The sequence below is a fragment of the Mirounga leonina genome, unplaced genomic scaffold (assembly GCF_011800145.1).
Source record: "Mirounga leonina isolate KUSES-001 unplaced genomic scaffold, KU_Mleo_1.0 Mir_488, whole genome shotgun sequence".
Classification (NCBI taxonomy): domain Eukaryota; kingdom Metazoa; phylum Chordata; class Mammalia; order Carnivora; family Phocidae; genus Mirounga; species Mirounga leonina.
This window is the reverse complement of record NW_023270777.1, coordinates 2788888-2811224: the sequence shown is the minus strand read 5'-3', so window position 1 is coordinate 2811224 and position 22337 is coordinate 2788888. Positions and strand designations below refer to the sequence as shown.

The 22337-nt window shown below is 49.7% G+C and overlaps 1 protein-coding gene and 5 non-coding genes across 8 annotated transcripts; 2 read left to right on the top strand and 4 right to left on the bottom strand.

Annotated features, from left to right (window-relative positions):
• Nucleotides 1-636: 636 nt before the first annotated feature.
• Nucleotides 637-710, bottom strand: TRNAI-AAU. Its single transcript has one exon. It is a non-coding gene; the product is annotated as a tRNA-Ile (tRNA).
• A 378-nt stretch (nt 711-1088) lies between these two features.
• Nucleotides 1089-1162, bottom strand: TRNAT-AGU. Its single transcript has one exon. It is a non-coding gene; the product is annotated as a tRNA-Thr (tRNA).
• Nucleotides 1163-1415: 253 nt separating this feature from the next.
• TRNAS-GCU lies at nt 1416-1497 on the bottom strand. Its single transcript has one exon. It is a non-coding gene; the product is annotated as a tRNA-Ser (tRNA).
• Nucleotides 1498-1912: 415 nt separating this feature from the next.
• On the bottom strand, nt 1913-1984 carry TRNAW-CCA. Its single transcript has one exon. It is a non-coding gene; the product is annotated as a tRNA-Trp (tRNA).
• A 7035-nt stretch (nt 1985-9019) lies between these two features.
• Nucleotides 9020-16892, top strand: TMEM107 (transmembrane protein 107). Of its 3 annotated transcripts, none has more exons than XR_004676365.1 (6): nt 9020-9914; nt 10099-10166; nt 10268-10368; nt 11111-11207; nt 11465-11667; nt 16640-16892. XR_004676365.1 is itself a non-coding variant. In XM_034989552.1 (5 exons), exons 1-5 carry the CDS (start codon nt 9828-9830, stop codon nt 11532-11534), a joined length of 423 nt encoding a protein of 140 aa, XP_034845443.1. In that variant the 5' UTR covers nt 9020-9827; the 3' UTR covers nt 11535-12304. The 3 variants fall into 3 exon arrangements, 1 of the variants encoding a protein (XP_034845443.1); XR_004676366.1 differs by lacking the exon at nt 16640-16892 and adding an exon at nt 12601-13459; XM_034989552.1 differs by lacking the exon at nt 16640-16892 and having other exon boundaries at nt 11465-12304.
• Nucleotides 12148-12283, top strand: LOC118000207. The gene has a single exon (XR_004676410.1). It is a non-coding gene; the product is annotated as a U8 small nucleolar RNA (small nucleolar RNA).
• Nucleotides 16893-22337: the final 5445 nt, after the last annotated feature.

The window sequence follows — 22337 nt, the reverse complement described above, 5'->3', positions numbered from 1 at the left end:
AGGGTCAGCCTCTTTTGTGGAGCTCTCTTGGCCGATGCTGGGTGCCGGGCGGGAGTCCCAGGTGACGTGGGCAAGGGTATATGGTTCCTGCTCTCAGGCGGCACTGCGATGGGGGAGGGGGGGCGGACGCGGGAGGTGGGGCACGTGAGAGGCACAGATCTGGGCTCCGGGATCCAGTAAAAGCAGAAACACAAGCAGGGTGTTCCGGTACCGAAAGGAAGGGACTGTGTTCTCAGATCTGGAAGGGGACAGGCAGGGGCTGGGTGAACTGGACATCTTGACTCAGGAGGAAGACTGGAAACGCTTGTTACCTCCATTCCCGACCCCATTTCCCACCCTCCGCCGATCAGTGTCATATTCGTTGCATCGTCTCCAAGCTTCCCGTCCACATAGTAAGTTCCAGCAGCCCCACGTTATGGCCGGGAGAGTTATAAATAGAGATCACAGAAGGAACTCCACTTTTATTAAACCTCCCTCCTCCTCCCCCCCCCCCCCCCAAGACAGTATCTTGGACTGAATTTCAACATGTTTCTATTCTGGGTGTGAAAAGTTCTGGAATTGGAAATGTTGCTCCACAAACCTTCCCCAGTAACCAACTATAGCGGTGCAAAGTTTAAGAAAAAGGCAGACCGCTTCTGGCCCGTACGGGGATCGAACCCGCGACCTTGGCGTTATTAGCACCACGCTCTAACCAACTGAGCTAACCGGCCAGCTACGCCTGGCGTCTCAGTCTGGAACTATATAGAATTTATATTACTGATCGGTCCTATCTTCAGGAAAAATTGGAAATGGACAGGACCATTGTGAGAGACGCGAAAACGACATGCAGGCGGAATCCCGGAGCGTCTCGGAAAGCAACAGCAAGGCAACATCCGGGCAAGTACAGATGCTACTCTGGTGCTCGGCGGCATGGGTCAGCAGGGCGCAAATACGGAGCCCCAGCCTGGCAACAAGCACGCGGCTTCCGCTCACGCAACCACGAAACACCAGGAATGGAAAGCGCCGCCCAAAGGCTCCCGGCAGATTCCGGGAGGGACGGTGAGGGATCTGGATGCCCAGGGGCTCTTCGCAAAAGCAGTAGAGCGCGGAGGCACCGCTGGGATTCGAACCCAGGATCTCCTGTTTACTAGACAGGCGCTTTAACCAACTAAGCCACGGCGCCGGCGGAAGACGTTCGGCGCCTTCCTTCCTTGGCCAGGTCAGCTCTCCTGCAGGTGAGTGGATGCCTAGGTGCCCCCTGGTAACCAAGCTGTGGCCGTCCTGGAACATGGAGTAGAAGGGACGAAAACCACGGCTGGGGGGTACCGCGGACTACCGGGGTGACGCGGAAACGGACCCGGGGCAGGTGAGAGAGAACAAGAGAAATTCTTGCTTGGAGATGACAAAACTGAACCCCGGCTGCGGCAACCGCACGCCGACGAGGATGGGATTCGAACCCACGCGTGCAGAGCACAATGGATTAGCAGTCCATCGCCTTAACCACTCGGCCACCTCGTCCGCCGAGAGGCGGCTTCCGCTCTTCTCTCTGGGGCCTGAACTCGTCCTCCCGCCCGCCGGACCCGCCCACGTGGCGCACGGCGCGCTCCTCTCGGCCGCCGAGCGACCTTCCCGCCCGCGCGCGCTCCACCCTCTCCCCTCCGGGCCCAGCGACCCGCCCTGCGCGCCAGTCCTCCGGAGCCCTGCCCCTCGCCCGCGCTTGCGGGGCCCGGATCCGCGCCCACCAGCCCGCGAGATCTGGGCTCCCCCGACGGGGCGGCTCGGGACGTGGCGCCAGGGGCGCTCCCCGTCCGGCCCCTGCGAGGCGCTGCTCCGACTTGGGCGCGGGCGCTAGAGGGTAGGTGGACACGCCGGGGAGGGGAATAAATAAAAGTGACGGAAGCCGTAGCGGGGGAGGGGGGGGGGGGAAAAAAGCTGACCCCGACGTGATTTGAACACGCAACCTTCTGATCTGGAGTCAGACGCGCTACCGTTGCGCCACGAGGTCGGCCGGCCGGAGGGCTGGACAGGTCTCCCCATGGCCACTTGGCGGCCGGCCGGGGTCCTCGCGATCGAGGCTGAGAGCCGAGGCCTTCCCGGCTCCTAAGCTCCCGCGGCGTGAGGGGTGCGCGGTCCCTCCCGCCTCGTGCGTCCCGCGGGGCCCCCGCCCCCGGAGTCCTGCCCGCGAGCACCTGGCCCCGGGCTGTCCCCCGGGGTCCCCGGAGCGCACAGCCCGGCGGGGACGGGCGGAGGGAGCGTGTGGGAGCGCTGCCCGAGCCCCCCGCACCTGCGGGGCGCGAGCCCAGCTCCTGCAGCCACGCGTCTCCCCCCGGCTGCGCGTTCCCGGCGTCCGCGGGGCCTCCCTGCCCAGGCACCCGCCCCCGGCTCGGAGACCCTGATTTCAAAGCCCAGCGGGTAATTTCGTCGCTCGTTACGGTTCTGGGGAATAATTTACATGCAGTGACATACACAGACCTGAAGTGTGTGTTTGGGTAAATTTTTACAAATGCAACCCACAGCGCATTCAAGGTATAGGACATTTCCTCCACCCCCCAGAAAGTTCTTCCCTGCCCCCTCCCAGAGGCAACCACTGTTCTGATTTCGATCACGACAGACGTCAGCATGTTTTAGAGCTCCCCAGGTGAGATGGAGCTGGCAACTTCCAGAGAGGGGTACCGGAAGCTAGCAGAGACCCCCATTTGCCTCTCGAGCCGTTCAACAGGCCAACATGAGGAAAGAGGTCATGCTGTGTCTCCCTCCTTCCCTTCCAAGTCAAATGTCTGTGCATTCGGTACAGTGCCTCCCAAAGTCCTCAGAGACCACGGAGATGACCCCACCCCCACCCCCCAACCCCCCGTCTCTCCGACGTGACTTTCACTGACTCAGGGCAACATCTTTAAGAGCCCTCTCCCTTGGTTGTCAGGACATTGGTCTGCTGACTTTCCCCTATTCCCCCCAATCCCTGCTCCCCGCTCTCTTTTTCTGTCCTTTAACCGCAGAGCTCTGTCACCGCTTTCCCTGGAGTCAGCCACCTGTGTGCCCAGGGCTCCTGAAGCCTGCTCCCACCTCTGGATTCAGCCGCCCAGCACCTGCTGGACACCTTCACTTGACCCTGTCATCCTTCCTTCCCACTCCCTCTGCACTCCCAGCCAGTCTCCTCTTGACTCCTCCCTCTCCCTCCCTCCCCATTCCCAGTCCTCAAGTCCTGTCAATTCCATTTTCCTTCATAAATCTCCCGCTAGCTCTCATTCCCCACCCTCTCTTGCTGGATTATTGTAATAGACTCCTCTCTGATGTCTCTACCTCCGGAATAGCCAAGGAGGATCATCTTTTTAAAATGCGAACATAAAACCAGTGCCCCATCCCCTTTGAGATTAGGTCCTAACTTATTGGCCGGGTCCCCAAGGCCACGCACTGATTAAGTGGGCCCTGGAAGCAGGTTGCCAATATTCACATATAGGCTTTGCTACTTACTGGTTGTGTGATTTGAGCTCGTTGTTGAACCTCCTTGCTTGTCCACGTCCCCATCCGGAAAATGGTAAAGACTGTGATAGATCACTGTGAGTAGTTTATTTGCCAAGATAAAGTGCTCAGAACCTCACTGGTCATAAACCAGTTATTACGGTTGTTATTAATATGTGGTCCTTGCCTGACTCTTCAGCCACTGCCACCTCACCTCCCAGGTGACAGCTACGGTGACTCGTTTATAGTTCCTTAAACACATTTTAGTCCCCAGTGTCTCTGTGCCACTGTCCTTCTTTATCTGGATGACCCTTAACATACCCTTCAAAAGACTCAATTCAAAAGGTCCCTCCTCCCTACTTCCCGCCCCATCTGGGGGAGGAGACCTGTGATGTGTCTCCTCCAGGATAACACTTAAAGCACTATTTTAAACTGTTTCCCTCACCACACTCTAAGTTACTCAGGAGAAGGAAATATGTATTCCTAGCACCCCATACAATACCTGGAGTATAGTGTGTATTCAAGAAACATTTGCGAAATTAAGGACAGATGGATTTGGCAAAAGCACTATGTGGGCAAGAGCCTGCTTTATAGACGAAGGAGACATGTCTGGGCAGCTGAAGAGCATGGGGTGAGGTGGAAATTTTTTGCTAGAAGGGGAAGTTGGGCCAGTGAATATGGTACCAGGGAATGTGGACTTGAGTTCTAGGCTCAGAAATGTTCCGTAGCAAGTGTGAGGAATTATCAGTCCAGGGTCACCATCCAGAGTATTCTCGGATGTTTAAATCTCCATTTATCCCACTAGTTTCCAAGTTTTAGAAACCAATAGATTATTCTGTCCAGAGCTGCATTGCTCAATATGGTAGCCACTAGTGAACTGAATTCAGTTCCTTAGTCCCGCTAGCCACATTCCAAGTGTTATTAGCCCCATGGAGCTAGCTGGCTACCACATTGGACAGAGACAATATGAAGTATTTCCGTCATAGAAAGTTCTCTCGGACAGTGCTGATCCAGAGGCTGAAAGCTGGTGACCTGAGGCCGTTGCATGCTGTTGTCATCAGGGGTATTTTTCTCCCTCTTCATTTTTTTCACCGTTAAGTTGGATACTAATATTTATAACTGGAGTAAGAATCTGGATTTCTGGCCTCTCTTAAAAAAAAACAAAAACAAAACAAAACAAAACAACCCCAAAAAACAACAACCACAACAAAACTCCCAGAAACCTGGCAACACTAGATTTCTATCTCCTTCCTCAAAACAATGGCCTGAAGCCAAGTAGCTGCTGCCCCACAAAACCCACAAAAGATGTTAAATCTACCAGTTCACAGTGATCCTAAAAACAACTAATTGGTCCCTTTTGGAGGATGGTAGGGAATCGACTTATTATTCTGAAAACTGGTAAATAAATGGGGGAAAAGAAATCACACATGTATCCAGCTTTTCCTATATGACCTGTATCTCAAGGTAAATGGGTGGATGAAGGCACATTCTTATTTATAGAAGAATAACAGGTGACAAATGCAGAAAGGAATGATGCAATTAAGACATCCCTGTTTTGCAACTCCTCCTGAAATAATGAAGCTAGGCAGCCGTGATCAATTAAACCAGTAGGTGAAAAACTGACAGGAACTTTATAATGCTTGCCTCAGTCTGACTACACCTGAATCCACTGCTCAGATCTAACACCGGAAAAAAGAGAGACAAGCAGTCAGGATGCACCTCCTGATGTGATAGAATAAGAAATACAGGCCAACTCCCGTGATGTCTATTTACCAGAAAATCGAATGTGAGATTCATCAACCACTATATCTAGCAACCAGTTTACAGGAAACACAGGACATAGAGGAACATGTGAAATGACAGGACCAGAGCACTGCCCACAAACGGCCAGTGTCTTCATCAGAGAAATTGCAAGGAAGGAGAACAAGGCAGAAGAACCTAAGATTTACAAAAAAATAAAAAAATAAAAAATATTTAAGAGACACATCAACCAAGTGTAATATGTGGACTTCATCATATGTCTATATGATGGATATTGGGCAGTCTGAGCTATTTGGTGATGCCTGGGATTTGCTTGGCAATAACCTAGTGGGGCTGGGAGGGAGCTGGGAATCTAGCTGCAACAAGGTTGGCAATGTGTTGGTAATTTTTGGAGCAGAATGGCAGGCTTCGAAGGGGTTCATCCTTCTATTTTCTTTATTTTTAGATATGTTTGAATTTTTCCATGATAAAAAACATTTCTCTGAGCTTTTCTGACCAGATCAAATGTTAGGACAGGTGGGTTCCAGCCCTGGAGCTGTGGACTCCACTTAGGGAAGGTGCCAGGTCACCAGCAGTACCTTCTGTGGCCAAACGGTGGCTCTAACACTCACTTCTGTGTGACCTCTGTGGGGCAGGCTTCTGGGAACCAAGATCATGGAGAGTGACAGGACAGACCTGAATGCCTGCTTACTGTTCATTAATTCATAATGTGAAATGTGACTACCCAGTTCTTACTATCTAGTAGGTTCCCTAGGCAGGAAGCCTATTATAAACAGAATGCCCCACACTTCCAGCTGTGGGAGCCCAATCTGTCATCCTTGACCCCTTCCTTTTCTCACCCACTCATAGCCCCATGTTTAGACCTTCTTATCTTTTAATGATCTCTTGATTCCTTACACTTGCTCCACTTTCTTTATTCCCCCCTGGTCCAATCTCATTCTGTCTGTCCTATACAGCTTCTTCGCAAGCCTGCTACTTAACATCTCAAAATCGATTCTCCACATTGCATCCAAAGTCATCTTCTAGAATACAGACCTGACCAGGTCCCTCCCCCTGGCTGCAAGGCCATGCACCGTGTCTGCCCACCTCACCCCACCCCACCGCACCCTCTTCTCTTCTACCCCTTCTGTTACTAGCCTTCAGACATACTAGCTTCCCTTCTGTTCAATGAACATACTGGCCTCGTTCCCACCTAAGGACCTTTGCCCTTGCTGTGCCTCTGTCTGGAAAGTTCTTTCCCCACATCTTCACACGGCTGGCTGACTCCTTCTCTTCATTCTGTCTGTTCCGGGACCTTGGAAAATCTTGCAAAAACAGGTCCTGGGTTTTGCTCACTTCTGACGGCTGACAGTGTTTCTTTCATCTGTGAATAGTCACACTTGATCAACTGTCACTGGGGGAGGTTGGTTCTGACGGCCTGGACTTCCCGTTCCCAGGAGCAAAGTCTTATGAGTTATATGCAGAGGGGCCCTTCAGTCCTTGCATCTTATCTGTGTGCGCAGAATGTTTTCGCGCTTACTATGCTGTGCTTTCCATGGTGGAGAGCACATGGAGCCCACCTCTCATTGTATTTAGGATGTCAACACTGTCACTTGTTTTGAGGGTCTCATACCGATGAGGGTCACCTCCAGGGAGAGAAGCAGTGGGGTCCACTGTACTTTGCCTGTCCTCCTGAGGTGGGGGAGGTTTGAAAACATTTTCAGAACTTTAAAACGGTTCAGCGGTTAAAGAGAGAACCTCCCCTACACACCCGAGAGCTCAGAAACCCGTGCAGGTAATATTTGATTACCATCCAATAGTTTTGGAGTAAAAAAATACAGAGACTTGGCTGAATCTCACTCTTTATACAAATAATTCCTCTGAAAAGTCTAAATGATTGCGTTTTTTATTTTATGGGTTTTGGGACCACATTGTCTCCATTATGAGATTAAGGCTGTACTGCCCTCTAAAGAGGTGGTTTTATAGGAAAATGTCACTGCATAGTTTCAATATATAGGAGTTTAACAAGTAGGGACCACCAATCCAGAAATAATTCCTTCTTTTTATAAAGCAATTTTTTTTTAATTTATTCATGAGAGACAGAGAGAGAGAGAAGCAGAGGGAGAAACAGGCTCCCAAGAAGCAGGGAGCCCGATGTGGGACTCGATCCCAGGACCCTGGGATCATGACCTGAGCCGAAGGCAGACGCTTAACCATCTGAGCCACCCAGGCGCCCTTATAAAGCAATTTAATGTCTCAATGATATTATAGAAGACCCAGAAGGAAACCTTAGAAAGGGTTAACATTTAAAACTTTTTATTTTAAAAAATCTGGTTTACCGAAAAGTTGTTGCAAAAATAATACAGAGAGGGGCACCTGGCTGGCTCAGTCCATAGAAAACGTGACTCTTGATCTGGGGTCGGGAGTTCAAGCCCCAGGTTGGGTGTAGAGCTTACTTAAAAAATAAATATAAGGGGCGCCTGGGTGGCTCAGTTGGTTAAGCGTCTGACTCTTGGTTTCAGCTCCTGTCATGATCTCATGGGTCATGATCTCTGGGTTGTGAGATCTGGCCCCTGTCGGGCTCCACGCTCAGCGGAGTCGGCTTGAGATTCTCTCCCTCTCTGTCTGGCCCTCCCCCCTTCAAATAAATAAATCTTTTTTTTTTAAATAAAGATTTTATTTATTTATTTGACAGAGAGAGAGAGACAGCAAGAGAGGGAACACAAGCAGGGGGAGTGGGAGAGGGAGAAGCAGGCTTCCCGCGGAGCAGGGAGCCCGATGCGGGGCTCGATTCCAGGACCCTGGGATCATGACCTGAGCCCAAGGTAGACGCTTAACTTAACGACTGAGCTACGCAAGTGACCCTCAGATAAATAAGTCTTTTAAAAATATACATATATATATAATACAGATAATTCCCATGTGCCTTCGAGACCATGTTCGCTCTAACATTGCCTCTCTGTCTCTATAGACACATATTTTTCTAAACCATTTGAGAGTAAATTGCAGACATAATACTCTTTTACCCCTAAAATAGTGTGTATTTTCTAGCAAGGACATTCTCTTCCATAAAGGCAGTAGAATTATCAAAAATCAGGAAATTAACATGGATAATACTGATATCTAAACTAGAGATCTTATTCCAGTTTGCCAATTGTTCTACCGGTGTCCTTCGCAATAAAAGAAAGTGTTTGAGGTTTTTTGTGTTGTTTTTTTTTTCTGGTCCAAGATCCATGATATTTCTCAAGTCAAATTTGTCACATTTCTTTAATCTCCCTAAATCTGGAAGAGTTCTTCAGTCTTTGTCTTTCATGACCTTGAACAAACACCTCCTTGTTATCTCTTTGAGTTCTGACTTTTTTTTACCTGGTTTTTTTACTGGTTTAGAAAAAGGAAATCTATTTATTATATTGGGGTCCTCAAACAGAGAAACGCGTTTCCTCTCCATTTTGACATTTCCTACAACAAAGTTGAAGACTAAATGACTCATTTTTCGAAGGGCCTTTCCTCGATCTGTCCTTCTAGCGTCTCCCTTTTAAAAATATATTTATAGCACCTCTTACCCTGCGAATTTATTATTTGTTCGCATGTTTGCTGTCCGTGTCAGTCTCCCTGACTAGAATACAAACCCCAGGAAGGTAGAGCCTTCTGTCTTGTCAAGAACAAGAGCTCAGCACTTGCTAGCTGGTCAATGGGTATTTGTCGAATGGATTTAGAAATCAGAAATGCCCCCCTGGGCGTGCGTGTTTGGCTTAGACCGGCCTCAAAGCACTGGGGTGGAGAGGAGGAAGAGAGATGATCTGGTAAATGGGCCGGGGCGGGGGAGGGGCGGGGGGGGGTCCCGGGGATGCTGTGACCTGACCCGGGGGCAGGGAGCTCGGCGAGAACTTTCCCTTCTGCAAGGATCCCAGCTGAGGGCCCAAGGTCAGTGAGGACGCTCGTAGAGGTTCCTGGGCTGCAGCTGGGCCAAGTCGGGTGCCCACACTCGGAGAGAGAAGGAAACCCGAGCTGAGTCTGCGTCGCCGCCAGCTCCTTGCCTCCCGGGGCGCAGGGCTCCCTGCTCTTCCGCCCGGTCACCCACTCCCTTCCCCAGACGCGCCTCTCATCCACGGGGAGAGCTGGCCATTTTCTGCCCTCTGCGATCCCTCGCCAATCTGAGCAAAGTCGTCTGGGGACTCGGTCGGGGGGGCGGGGGTGGTGTCAGAGAATCAAGGAAGGTTCCGGTCCGGGGTCCTCGGATACTCAGGGACCCCGTGACCATCTAATAAGTGACCGCCGAACAAGGCAGGGGCATCCGCGTCCGCTCGGGCCCAGGGCAGTGGGGAGCCACGAGGAGGCGGAGGAGGGAGAGAGCGTCCCTGCCCCGAGCCCGCACGGCGCCCCTCGCGGCCGACCCGCGACTAGCGCCACCGACCCAGGCTGCCGCCGCTCGAGATTTGACTGCCCTCGCGAGAGTTTCCGAGATCCGGCCGCTGCGCCGGCTGACGCGGTTGCCAAGGCAACTGGGCGGCGCCGGCGCGAGCGGGAGGGAGGCGTCCGTCGAATTTCTGCTTGCCAGCCGGCGAGACCTCAAGAGCGGCCCTTCCTGAGCTTGCAGCCCCACAGAGCGCGGCCTCCGCTGCAGTCGGCACCCCTGCCGCCGGGGGACCATGGGCCGGATCTCGGGGCTCGTGCCCTCTCGCTTCCTGACGCTCCTGGCGCATCTGGTGGTCGTCATCACCTTGTTCTGGTCCCGGGTAAGACCCACGGCCGCCCGCCTCCCGCCGCCCACCCCAGTCCCACCTTAGGGGTGCTCCCAGCCCCTCCGCGCCCCTTCCCCACGACCTTACGGGGGCGGGTCCTCCCATCCCCCTCTGACCCCAGTGCTGCCCCGCAGCCCGCCCCTCTTTCACTTTCTTCCTCTCTGCCCTGCTTCCCCAGGACAGCAACATCCAGGCCTGCCTGCCTCTCACGTTCACCCAGGAGGAGTATGAGAAGCAGGACATCCAGTGAGCACTTGGGGGGCAGGGTGGTCAGAATTCAGCAGTAGCGGGAGTGGAGGGGTCTTTGAAGAAGTCCAGGAGGCTGAGAGCCGCTTTGCTCTCTGCAGGCTGGTGGTCGCGCTCTCCGTCACCCTGGGCCTCTTTGCTGTGGAGCTGGCGGGTTTCTTCTCCGGAGTTTCCATGTTCAACAGCACCCAGAGCCTCATCTGTATCCTTTTACGCACGGCCCGTTTCCATTTCGACTCCCTCCAGCCACCTAACTCGGCTTTTCTGGCACGATGGTGTGTGCTCTGGCGGGGGCAGACAGCCTCTCCAGTTGATAGATCTTCTTAGGCAATGTGGAAGTTTTAATACGATCTTCAACCGTTTGTTAAGCTCCCGCCATGCACCAGGCACTGGAGATCCCTAATGGGAGTAAAACACAGTTTTCCACCTTGAGGAAGAGGCAGATATTCAGACAGACATCTGTAACTCAGTGTGAGCATGTAAAGATATGAAGAAGTACTATGGAAACTCAGAAGAGACAGCAAAATAAATAAATAAATAAGAAAGACAGAAATGAGGAAGATGGATCAGGGAAGGCCCTTGACACTTGAATTGTAGACTGGGAGGACCGGGGCGCTGCATGGCGATTCCAGCAGTGTATCAAGTCACTGTGAGCCTTCTTGTGTTCCTGGGGTAGAAGGGGAGCCTACTCCTCGACCTGAAGGGTCCAGGCTGGCCCCTAGATACCGGCTATCTGGCTGTCTGGCCCAGCTCTGTCTGGTCTCTACTCACATGGCTGTCCTAAAGCTCAGAGAAGTCAGGGCTTGCGGGCTCTGTCCTTTGCAGCATGGTGAGGGAGCAAGGGGTGAACCTGAGTGCAGACGCCTGTCCCAGCAACGGCCTTTTCTGGCTTATCACTACCTAACTGAACCAAAGGCTTTCCTTGACTCTGGTGCATTCCCAAGCCATTGGGGCTCACTGTACGGCATCTGTATCCCTGTCCTTTTTCATATTCGAGCGTTGGGAGTGCACCACGTACTGGTACATTTTTGTCTTCTGCAGGTACGGTAGCATCCAATGTTTGGGGATGGGGGAGGAAGGTTTATTCAATCTGAAGGTTCCCCCCACCCAGGGGATATCCAGGATATCCTCCCTGTAGGATATAGCAGAACCACTCAACATGCCTCTCAGCATAATCTCTTGAAATCCCCCTCTCCTACACTTTTGGGGTGGAGTCTCTGGTTTGGGGATTTGGGTTTGTTTTTGTTTTGTTTTGTTTTTGTGGAAGGATCCTTGAACTCTCCACCTACTGTCCACAGTGCCCTCCCAGCTATCACCGAAATGGCATTATTCGTCAGCGTCTTTGGGCTGAAAAAGAAACCTTTCTGATACCTTCATGATGGGAGCATAGGATTGAAGGTTGGAGGATCGAGGGACCACTCACCATTTCCGGAACAAGAAAGGCTGTCTTCAGTCCTCCCTCTTACTGCATTTGGTGGACGACGTCAGTGTTCCTGTTAGGGTAATTATCACGCGAGTCTGGGATGATCAGCGTTTTATTTAGTGCTTTGTGATAAAATATATTTTAGAGTAAGATCAAGACTTGCGAAACGTTTAGGGGAGAATTGGGGTGGACAAACTACTAAAGAAACGGAAGGCTGTTTTCCAGCCTTGCCGACTGTAAGATCCTAGGTTTCGCTTTTATTTTGGTCATTACGGTAGCGTCTGGCGGAAGGAAGTAGGCGGGGATATGTAAATAACAAGTGCTGTCTGCCGTTAGGGTGCCAAGCTCGTGAGTGGGGCATTCTGGGAGGGATTAGTTTATCTTTTTTTTGGCAGCCAAATGGGGGGGGGATGTTTTTTAATATCTGTACATACATGTGGCAATAGAATGGAAGACCCTCGATAGCTTCGGGTGCTGGGGCTAGCGCGTTATTTACTCACCCTAGACGAAAGCGGCATCCTTCGCCTTGAGTAAGGAATACGCAGAGCTTTGCGTTTATCGTCAGGTGGGATAATCCTTACCTGTTCCTCCTTCGGGAGGGCAGATCGGAACATGATGATTGGAGTTCGGATGATGCGTGATTAGCGTCTCTGTGTGGCTGGGACTTGCAACACCCCGGTCGCTCCTGTCTGATTCTGCCTGACGATCTGGCTTTTTGCGTGTGTAGAAACGGGTAGATTCTGGTGGCCGAGTAGTGGGTAGTCGGGTTTAGGTGTTATATTGGGGGAAGGTGCTGGTGATCACGGCTTTTTAAGGCCACTGTGTCACGTGCCCGGCATCTACATCCAGAAGCATTCTTCCGGGCGGGTGTCAGGTTTCCGCCGTTTGCGAGACCCGCGCCTCCCCCCATGCCCGTCTCGGTTAAGTGTAGAGAAGCGATGTGTGTGTCAAGTCCCTGTTCATGTCTTTCCGTGCTTGGTGTCACGACCTTTTCCTGTCTGTCCGCAGCAGGAAGGGCCACCTGCTCAGAAGCCGGGGTACAGCTTCGGGGGTCGGGGGTCGGGGGTCTGGTGAGAACCCCGGAGCTCTGCCTGCACGCCCACGGAAGAGGTTCCCGAAATGCGCTGTCGGGCGTGGTGCAGGCGCGCCCGCCGTCTGGGGGGCTGCCCTGTCCCAGGAGGAGTGTTTTCAAAGCCCGATTTCCTCGCGAAGGTTCAGCTATGTGCGGGAAGGTTCTCTGTATTTTTCAGCCCTAGATAGTGGAGCCCAGGCCTTCCTAAGTTTGCAGAAGGCATCCAAGGTGGTGTCGCGCGCCCAGACCCCTTCCCTACACGCCTGTCCCCCCAGCCCTTCGTCCTGGGCGTGTGTGCAGTAGGTGCTTACTGAGCACGGCGGTGGCTCCTGAGGGAGTCATGGTGACTGGGATCCACGCTCAGCCTCAGCCGTGGCGGATTCTGCGGCTCGTGAAGACGAGAAACACTTCCCCTGCGCCCGGGTACCGGACTAGCACGTCGTGGGAAGTGCCCCAGGGGAGGACTGCGGAGGCTCGGGAGTGGAGGCTACTTTGCCCAGGGGGGGGCTGAGGTCCCGAGCGTGGCTGGAGCAGAGGTGGGGGCGGATTGCCGAAGCCGAGGACGGTGGACACTGCCGGCCGCGCTTACAGGCTGCTCAGGGAGGCCACCTCCCGCTGCAGCCCGGCTGTCACCCGCACCCACTGGTGTGCTGCGATGACTGCGGAAAGCCGACTTTGTCTTTCGGAAGCATGCTGAGCTCTTGCACCACAGCTCTTATCAGAAATTATGTAAACTCACAAATAAATTGTATTCAGAAACAGAGGTAATACGCATTTAAATAAAATTAAAAAAAAAAACAGGTAATACTCAAAGCTCATTACTTCCTGATTATTTTTTTCTGCTGCTTTTTTTAGTTTGTAGGAATTTTATTTTTATTGAGTACAGTTGACACACATGTTCCATTCGTTTCAGGTTCCTATTTCCTACGTTTTACTGTTACCTGCTCTCGAGCTTATTTACATTTATTGTACCTGTATGGTGGAAGTGCTATAGAAGGATTGGCTACTACTTGTGTTTCTCTTCCCAACTCGTGTAGATATCAAGTTGGTGTTTTGAATTTGGCCTTGGAGGAGTATTTATACCACAGAAATTGGCAAATGCTGCATATCAGGCTTTGTTGATTGTCTAGATTTAAGAAGATGACGGAGAAAATGTTAATAACGCAGGTTAAATTTAAAGATGTCACGTGTGTTACAATGTGAATAGCACACAAAATGGAGGAAACATCCCCCCAGATGTTGAAAACTATTGTCAGATTCAGCAAAGAAGTTTGTCAAGTCATTGAGGAACGAGTGAAGTCTCAACGTATTCTCAGTGTTTCATTTTTGTCTTACTCAAAAATGTAAATAAAAATATCAACCAGCATTCATATTGGAGATAGCCCTGGAGCTGGGACACAACTCCATCTATGAAGTCATGAATACAAGGGTGGAATTTACAATAAAGAATATTGTATGTTTTATTATTATTTGTAAATCCTGTGTTACACATCCTTTGACTCAGTAAGATTTATAATAAACATTCATAAATGCATACTATTTTTGGAGAACTGGTGGTGGGTTTTTTGTTTTTAAGATTTTTTTTTTTAAAGATTTTATTTATTTGACAGAGACACAGCGAGAGAGGGAACACAAGTAGGGGGAATGGGAGAGGGAGAAGCAGGCTTCCCGCAGAGCAGGGAGCCCGATGCGGGGCTCGATCCCAGGACCCCGGGATCATGACCTGAGCCGAAGGCAGACGCTTAACGGCTGAGCCACCCAGGCGCCCCTGTTTTTAAGATTTTATTTATTAGAGAAAGTGTGTGCACGAGAGCACAAGCAGGGGACGGGCAGAGGGAGAGGGAGAGGGAGAAGCAGACTCCCTGCTGAGGGCTCAGAGCTCAATCCCAGCACCCCAGGATCATGACCTGAGCCAAAGGCAGGTCTAACCACCTAACCGACTGAGCCACCCAGGCGCTCCTGGATAGCTGGTTAAACATTCGTCAGCAGTTCCTTGCATAACTTCACCCACCTCTTGTCCTCAAACAAATCAAGATGCTGCTGGTTTCCAAGCACAGGCTCTTTTATGTGAGCCCTAGTCCAGGGCAAAGACCGTGGGAGCAAGCTGTGGAGCCCATCCAGGGTTCAAAGTGCCCCTCCCCTTCTTGGCTGTGTGATTGGCAACAGGTCACTTAACCTCTCTGTGCCTAACTTCCTTCACCCAAACTCCAGAAGTAGGTTCTACAAGAATTTCAACTTGCCGTCTCTTAGTCCACACCAGGGGCTTTGCCAGTTAGCATCAGAAATAGGTTTTCATTTTATTTTGAAGTTAGCTCATCAACCAGGATAAGCCAGTGACAGAAGACAAATACTGCTTGATTCTACTTCTATGAGGTACCAAGGGTAGACAGAGTCATAGAGACAGAAAGTAGAATGGTGGATGCCAGGGGCTGAGGGAATGGGGATGAGGAGTTGTTGATGGGGTAGAGAGTTTCAGTTTTGCAAGATGAAAAGAATTCTGGGGATTGGTTGTAAAATAGCATGAATGTACTTAACAGTACTGAATTGTACGCTTAAAAATGGTTAAGATGGTAAATTTTATGTATTTCTGACAGTTTAAAAATTAAATAGATGATTTGGGGCATCTGGGTGGCTCAGCTGGTTAAGTGTCGGCTCAGGTCATGATCTCAGGGTCCTGGAATCAAGTCCTGCATCAGGCTCCTTGCTCAGCGGGGAGTTTCCTTCCTCTGTCTGCTCCCTGTGCTTGTTCTCTCTCTGACAAATAAATAAAATCTTTGAAAGAAAAAATTTTAGGGGCGCCTGGGTGGCTCAGTCGTTACGTGTCTGCCTTTGGCTCAGGTCATGGTCCCAGGGTCCTGGGATCGAGCCCCGCATCAGGCTCCCTGCTCCGCGGGAAGCCTGCTTCTCCCTCTCCCGCTCCCCCTGCTTGTGTTCCCTCTCTCGCTGTGTCTCTCTGTCATATAAATAAATAAAATCTTTAAAAAAAAAGAAAAAAGAAAGAAAGAAAAAAAAATTAAAATAAAAGGCCAGTGGGGGAAAGAAAAATTAGTCAATAAAGGTTATTAGAAAATTGAGTAGCATTGGGTATTTACCCCAAAGATACAACTGTAGGGATCCGAAGGGGTACGTGCACCCCGATGTTGATAGCAATGTCCACAATAGCCAAACTGTGGAAAGAGCCAAGATGTCCATCAACAGATGAATGGATAAAGAAGATGTGGTATAGATACACAATGGAATATTATGCAGCCATCAAAAGAATGAGATCTTGCCATCTGCAACGACGTGGATGGAACTGGAGGGTATTATGCTGAGCGATATAAGTCAAAAAGAGAAAGACATGTATCATATGACCTCACTGATATGAGGAATTCTTAATCTCAGGAAACAAACTGAGGGTTGCTGGAGTAAGGGGTGGGGTGGGAGGGATGGGGTGACTGGGTGATAGACACTGGGGAGGGTATGTGCTCTGGTGAGTGCTGTGAGTTGTGCAAGACTGTTGAATCTCAGATCTGTACCTCTGAAACAAATAATGCAATATATGTTAAGAAAAAAAAAAAGAAGAAGATAGCAGGAGGGTAAGAATGAAGGGGGGGAAATCAGAGGGGGAGATGAACCATGAGAGACAATGGACTCTGAAAAACAAACTGAGGGTTCTAGGGGAGGGGGGTGGGAGGATGGGTTAGCCTGCTGATGGGTATTGAGGAGGGCACATTCTGCATGGAGCACTGGTTGTTACGCACAAACAATGAATCATGGAACACTTCATCTAAAACTAATGATGTAATGTATGGTGATTAACATAACAATAAAAATAAATAAATAAAAGAAAATTGAGTAGCCATCTGGGGGGGAAATATGGATCAATACCTTACACCACTATTACCAATAGATCAAAGGTGACTGTAAAAAAATACAAGCATAAAAGGACCGAAAGAAAACTTGACATTTTTAACCTTTTATCTTGACTAATTTCAGACCTACAGAAAAGTCGCAAAATGGTACAGATCTCCTGTATAGCCTTCATCCAGCTCCTCCAGATGTTAACATCTTGCGTGGCTGCGTCATGATTATGGAAACCAGGAAATTAGCGTTGTTGCCATACTATGACCTCATCGACAGCTCTGATGTGAATTTTGCCAACTTTCCCACTAATTCCCCTTTTCTGCCTCAGCCTCTAAATCAGGATTTCACAGGATGCCTGGGTGGCTCAGTTGGTTAAGCATCTGCCTTCAGCTCAGGTCATGATCCCAGGGTCTTGGGATCGAGTCCTGCATCGGGCTCCCTGCTCCATGGGGAGCCTGTTTCTCCCTCTCCTGCTGCTCCCCCTGCTAGTATTCTCTATCTGTGTGCCAATTAAATAAATAAAATCTTTAAAAAAGTAATAATAAATAAATCAGGATTTCACATGGCATTTACTTATCATCACTCAGGCTTTTCAACCTGAGACCATCCCTCGGTTCCTTTTTTTCTGACTTTCACCATCTTGACACGTTTGGAGAGTCCTGGTGAGTGGTTTTGCCGAATGTCTCTCCATTTGGATTGAGGGTATGCATCTTTGGCAAGAATACCACAGCAGTAAATAGTTTGGAATGAAGAGGACTTTTCTGAGTATGAAAACAAAATGCAGAAGTCCTAAAAGAAAAGCCTGATTCATTTAAATATGGATTAGAAACGCGAAAAGTATGCATGGTAAAAAATCATAAGCAAAAGCTAACAGATAAATGACAGTCTAGGGAAAATATTTATAATTCATATTGCAGAGAAAGAGCTAATTTTGAAACATGAAAATCTACAAATCTATAAGAAATATACCAGTAGGGCTCCTGGGTGGCTCAGGTGGTTAAGCGTCTGCCTTCAGCTTGGGTCATGATCTCCAGGTCCTGGGATCGAGCCCCATGTCAGGGGCTCCCAGCTCGGCGGGGAGTCTGCTTCTCCCTCTACCTCTCCCCCTTCCTGTGCTCTCTCTCTCTCTCTCAAATAGATAAATAAAATCTTAAAAAAAAAAAAAAAGAAATATACCAATAGTTCAATTATAAAGGACAGAAAAATTATATGGATATTTCACAGGAGAGGAAATATAAAGAACTCTCAAATAGATGAAAAGATGCCTAAACTCATTCACCATAAGAGAAATGCAAATCGTGTTTAACTTAATTTGTAATGCCCAAAAAGTTTCATTAAGAGTTGAAGAGGGTATGGGTTTAAGGAAACAGGCCTCACCTCTTTGTTGGTGGGAGTAAAAATGGGTAACACACCCACAGAGCCCAATTTGGCAATAGTCACAGAAATCAAAAGCAGTCAAAATCACCAATACTCCTACCCTTTTGACCTAGGGTTTTCACTCCTAGGAATTAGCCCTGCATATTTGCACATAGGTGAAATGGGAACATGCAGATTATTCTTTACAGCTTTGCTTGAGTTGGCAAACTGTCAACAGGAGATTGGTGGAATTATGTTACGATGTAATACTAGGCACTCAGGAAAGAAACCACCTCCAAGAAGGGTCCTGTCCCTCCCTCCCCGGCTCAGTGGGAGGAGCGTGGGACTCTGGATCTCAGGGTCATGACTTTGAGACCCACATGGGGTGCAGAGTTTACTTAATAAAAACCTTAAAAAAAAAAAACAAAACCAATCTCCATATGTTAAGTGACAAAAGGACCTTGTGGAATGGTTCCTATGGTTTGCTTCCGTTTGGGTAAAAAGAGGAAACCATGGGCCCTGCCCGTGTCTGGAAGGTCTGGAAGGAGGCCACGGTAACTGGGAAGATTGGTGTTGAGGACAGAAGCTGGAGGGGGCGCAGGGAGACAGGGCAGGAGGGAGATTTTCTCCAGGTGCTCTTCTGAACTTACGGAATACCAAAGCACACGCATTACTTGAAAAGACAAAACTATAACGTTTTTAAAGAATGTGAGCCCGCAGCAGTTGATGTTCCCTGCCTGGAAATGAAGCTAAGTCAGAGTCCAGCAAAGCTTAGAAAGGGAGAAGCAGATCCCCGATGACATCACGTGAGTGCCTGTTTCCTGCTATTTCCAGTGAAGTCGCAGCACAGGAGAGCGCTCAGATTCTCCTTCTTGGCTGAAATCTGTTTGAGCCGTGTTGGCAAGTGTCTGGATTGTTACTTCCATCAAAGATCGCGATGTTTTGGGTATTGTCTCTCTTTCTCTCTCTCTCTCTCTTTTTTTTTTTTCAGCTTTATTGAGGTCTAACTGACAAACACACTGTGTTTTGATGATCTTTCTTGTGTGTTATTGTAGCTCCCGGTGCCCGCACAGTGCCTGGCGCAGTGGAATGAAAGAGGTCTCATCCCACCAATGAGGAACATGAGGCTGAAGGAGAAGGCCATTAACTTCACGCAGAGACGGAGATCTGGGGCTAGAACCCAAGTCTCCTGGCTGTCAGGCCAACTCACTTGACTCAGTTCTTCATTGAGGGGTGCCTGGCAGCCTCAGTCCATAGAGCCTGCAATGCTTGATCTGGGGTTGTGAGTTCGAGCCCCATGTTGGGTGTGAGATTACTTAAAAAAAAAAAAAGCCAGCAAGTCTTCATTGAGCATCTTCTACCTGCCAGGCTCTGGACATGGTGTGTGAGATGGAGGGGAAGTAAGGATGTGGCCCCTTTCCCCACAGTCCGGAGCCCCCCCGCCAGTTCCCCCCAACACACACAGAGGAACTTGTAAACCCCAGTGAGTCTCTAATGAATAGAGGATTGCAGTCAGGATTTGGGACCAGAAGGCCTCCCAGGTCCAGAAGACTGTGATCTGCCTGTGTCTTGTCGTACCCACACCGGGCTTTCCCACCACCCATGGTCCCAAATGCCCACCAGCCCAGACAGGGCTGTCCTCACGGGGAACAGTGGGCACACAGGCCCTGCCCGAACCCATTCTCCCCAAACAGGTGCCTAGGCACTCACCATTAGCAATCCATTTGCCTGCTCTGCTGGGTTGGCGTTTACAACACTCCTAGCCAAAACCTTAGTCCACTGTCGTTCATTATTCATTCGCCAGCCTTGTTTCTGGCACTGTGTTGTGGCGCTTGGGCAGGGAGAACAGGATAAGATGGTACCACTTTATATATGTATGTTTCATACAAAAAAACTTTTTAAAGAGATATTCCAAATGTGAAAGAAAGTTGACTAACCAACTTACAAAGACTCCATCAAGGCATTTCTCTGCGCCTAGTTCTCCCCAAATGTAAAATCAAGACAGTACCCACCTCATAGGATTGTCCTGAGAGCTGGCTGATCGTGGGGACTATTTATAACAGCATTCCTAAGAGCACTATTATAGGAGCAAAAGAATTGGAAACAACCTAAAAGCCAGTCCCTGAAGGACTAAACTGTGGTGAGCTTTCTGGCTAAATATGGAAGATTGGCCACAAGTGTTGTCCTCCCTTTCTTCCAAAACGGAAGTAAACAACAGGAGAGGAGTCAAAGATGGATACATCAACAAGGAACAAGAGACCAGAGAGACAGCAGTGGACAGGAGATTTCAACAGTGGCTGAAGGGGGATGGTGGGCAAGCAAGGGCAGGGGGGGTCAGGACGTGACATCTGGAGATCCTGGAGGTCCTGGAGGTCACCGGATCCCCGGGTCAAGGCCTGGCTGAACCCAGGGGGTGGCTGAGAACCCAGATTCAAAGTGTTGAGACCCTTGGCGTTCCCTCAGCTCTTACACCTGAGTCACACACACCATCCCTCACATCCCGATTTTCAGGGAGGCTTTGGACTTGGGGACAGCAGGAGCACTAGACGTGAGGCTTGAGGCTACAAGCAGGAGCCCCCACCCTGCTCCAGATTCTGCTCCCTCCACATGCAGTGAGGGTGGGGATGGAGAATGGAGGACAGGCATCTCTCATAAAAACTGAACAGGCCCAGAGAAAGCCTGCCACCCATCAACATTTCGGAGTCCCCGTGAAAAGGCTTCCACTGTCCTACGGGAAAGCCAAGGGTCAATGAATGCTCCCTGCTACACACACACATCTTCCAATCAGCCTCTTGGTGGCTCCCTATTAAAGCCAAGGACCAGCAGACGTTTGAGGGAGGCCGGCAAAATGAGAAAGAGAATCCTCCCATATGTTAAAAAAAGCAATTAAAGGGGCACCTGGGGGGCTCAGCTGTAAGGCGTCTGCCTTTGGCTCAGGTCATGATCCCGGGGTCCTGGGATCGAGCCCCGCATCAGGCTCCCTGCTCTGCGGGAAGCCTGCTTCTCCCTCTCCCACTCCCCCTGCTTGTGTTCCCTCTCTCGCTGTGTCTCTCTCTCTGTCAAATAAATAAATAAAATCTTAAAAATAAGAAAGAAAGAAAGAAAGACACTGGAAGGGGGTCACCTGGGTGGCTCGGTCGGTTAAGTGCCCAACTCTTGATTTCGACTCAGGTCATGATCTCAGGGCCGTGAGATCGAGCCCTGATTTGGGCTCCATGCTGGGCGTAGAGCCTGCGTAAGATTCTGACCCTCTCCCTCCACCCCTGCCCGCACTCTCTCTCTTCCCCCCCCTCTCAAAAACAATAAAAATAAAAACAAACTGTAAGAGACAGAGATAGATACAGGGTGTGTGGGGGGGCACAAGAAAAAAATAGCCTATAATTGGAAAGCTAAAAAAAAAAAAAAAAAAGGAAGGGGTTTAATGCACATAGTCTGTGAGCATTTGTGTTTTTAAAAAGAAAAAAGAAGCATCTATGTCTTTTTATCTCCACACCAACCATTCTGGAGGATTTACAATCAGCTCAGAATGAGGGTTGGCTATGTTATCATTCTTTTGTACCTTTGAATTCTGATTTTTGATTGTGTTACCTATTACCCAGTTTAAAATCTAATACCGAATAATAAAAATATAATTATTATTGTCAGAGAGATGAGAGAAGAAATTGCATTTTGGGGAATGAAAAAACAAATATCACAAAAACCTTTTTTTCCCCCCAAAAAAGGAGAGTACGAAAAACCTTCCAGGGCATAAAACAAAAAGACAGATGAGTTGGGGGGTGGCCAAGGGAACCTCAGCTTTATATCTAATGTTCTAATATTTTGCAAGGAGAATACAGTCACCTTAGTGTGTAATTAAAAAACGGAGCTCACGTGGAAATCCATGTGAAGCTCCTAGCTCGAGGAGGTAGGCTCCTGGGAGTTTCCTTTCCCTCCAGGAGCCCAGGGCTGGGCAGGCAGCCCCCAAGCCTTCCAGGACTGGAGCGCTCAGCCAGAGATCACAGAGGTCACAGGCCTTCATAGCTGATAGGGATAGAGGTGAGGCGAGCCCCTGGGTCCCTGTTCCAGGCAGCATTCCCGAGAGCGTACCCCTTCTGCTCCTAATTAGAAGGCCTTGTCCTTACAAACACTGAGGGACTCACTAGGTTTCTGAAATTAATTACTATGTGGTCAGGTTTGACTCATGGATGGAACGAGTTCATGAGCCAGTGTGGGAATGACCCGGCCCCATTCCACCCCAACATCTAAATCCGCTGTCGTTTGAAGAGGAAAACATAAGAGAAAACGTTTATTCAAGTTTTTCTCCTGGGCCACCTACATCAGAGTCACCAGAGGTGCTTGTTAGAAATGAACTCGGGCCCCCTCCCACATTTTTGAATGAGCCTTAGCAGCGGGGCCCAGAGATTTGGCCGCCGAACCCCGAAGCAGGCAAATGCAGAAGCCACCGTCTCAGTCTGCAAAGATACTACTCTATTTT

Excerpts from the sequence above, each read along its gene's own strand:
- TMEM107 (XM_034989552.1), top strand. The coding sequence starts at position 9,828 with ATGGGCCGGATCTCGGGGCTCGTGCCCTCTCGCTTCCTGACGCTCCTG. Across the intron at positions 10,369-11,110 it reads CAGCACCCAGAGCCTCATCT|CCATTGGGGCTCACTGTACG; the intron begins GTATCCTTTTAC and ends TGCATTCCCAAG. Across the intron at positions 11,208-11,464 it reads TACATTTTTGTCTTCTGCAG|TGCCCTCCCAGCTATCACCG; the intron begins GTACGGTAGCAT and ends TACTGTCCACAG.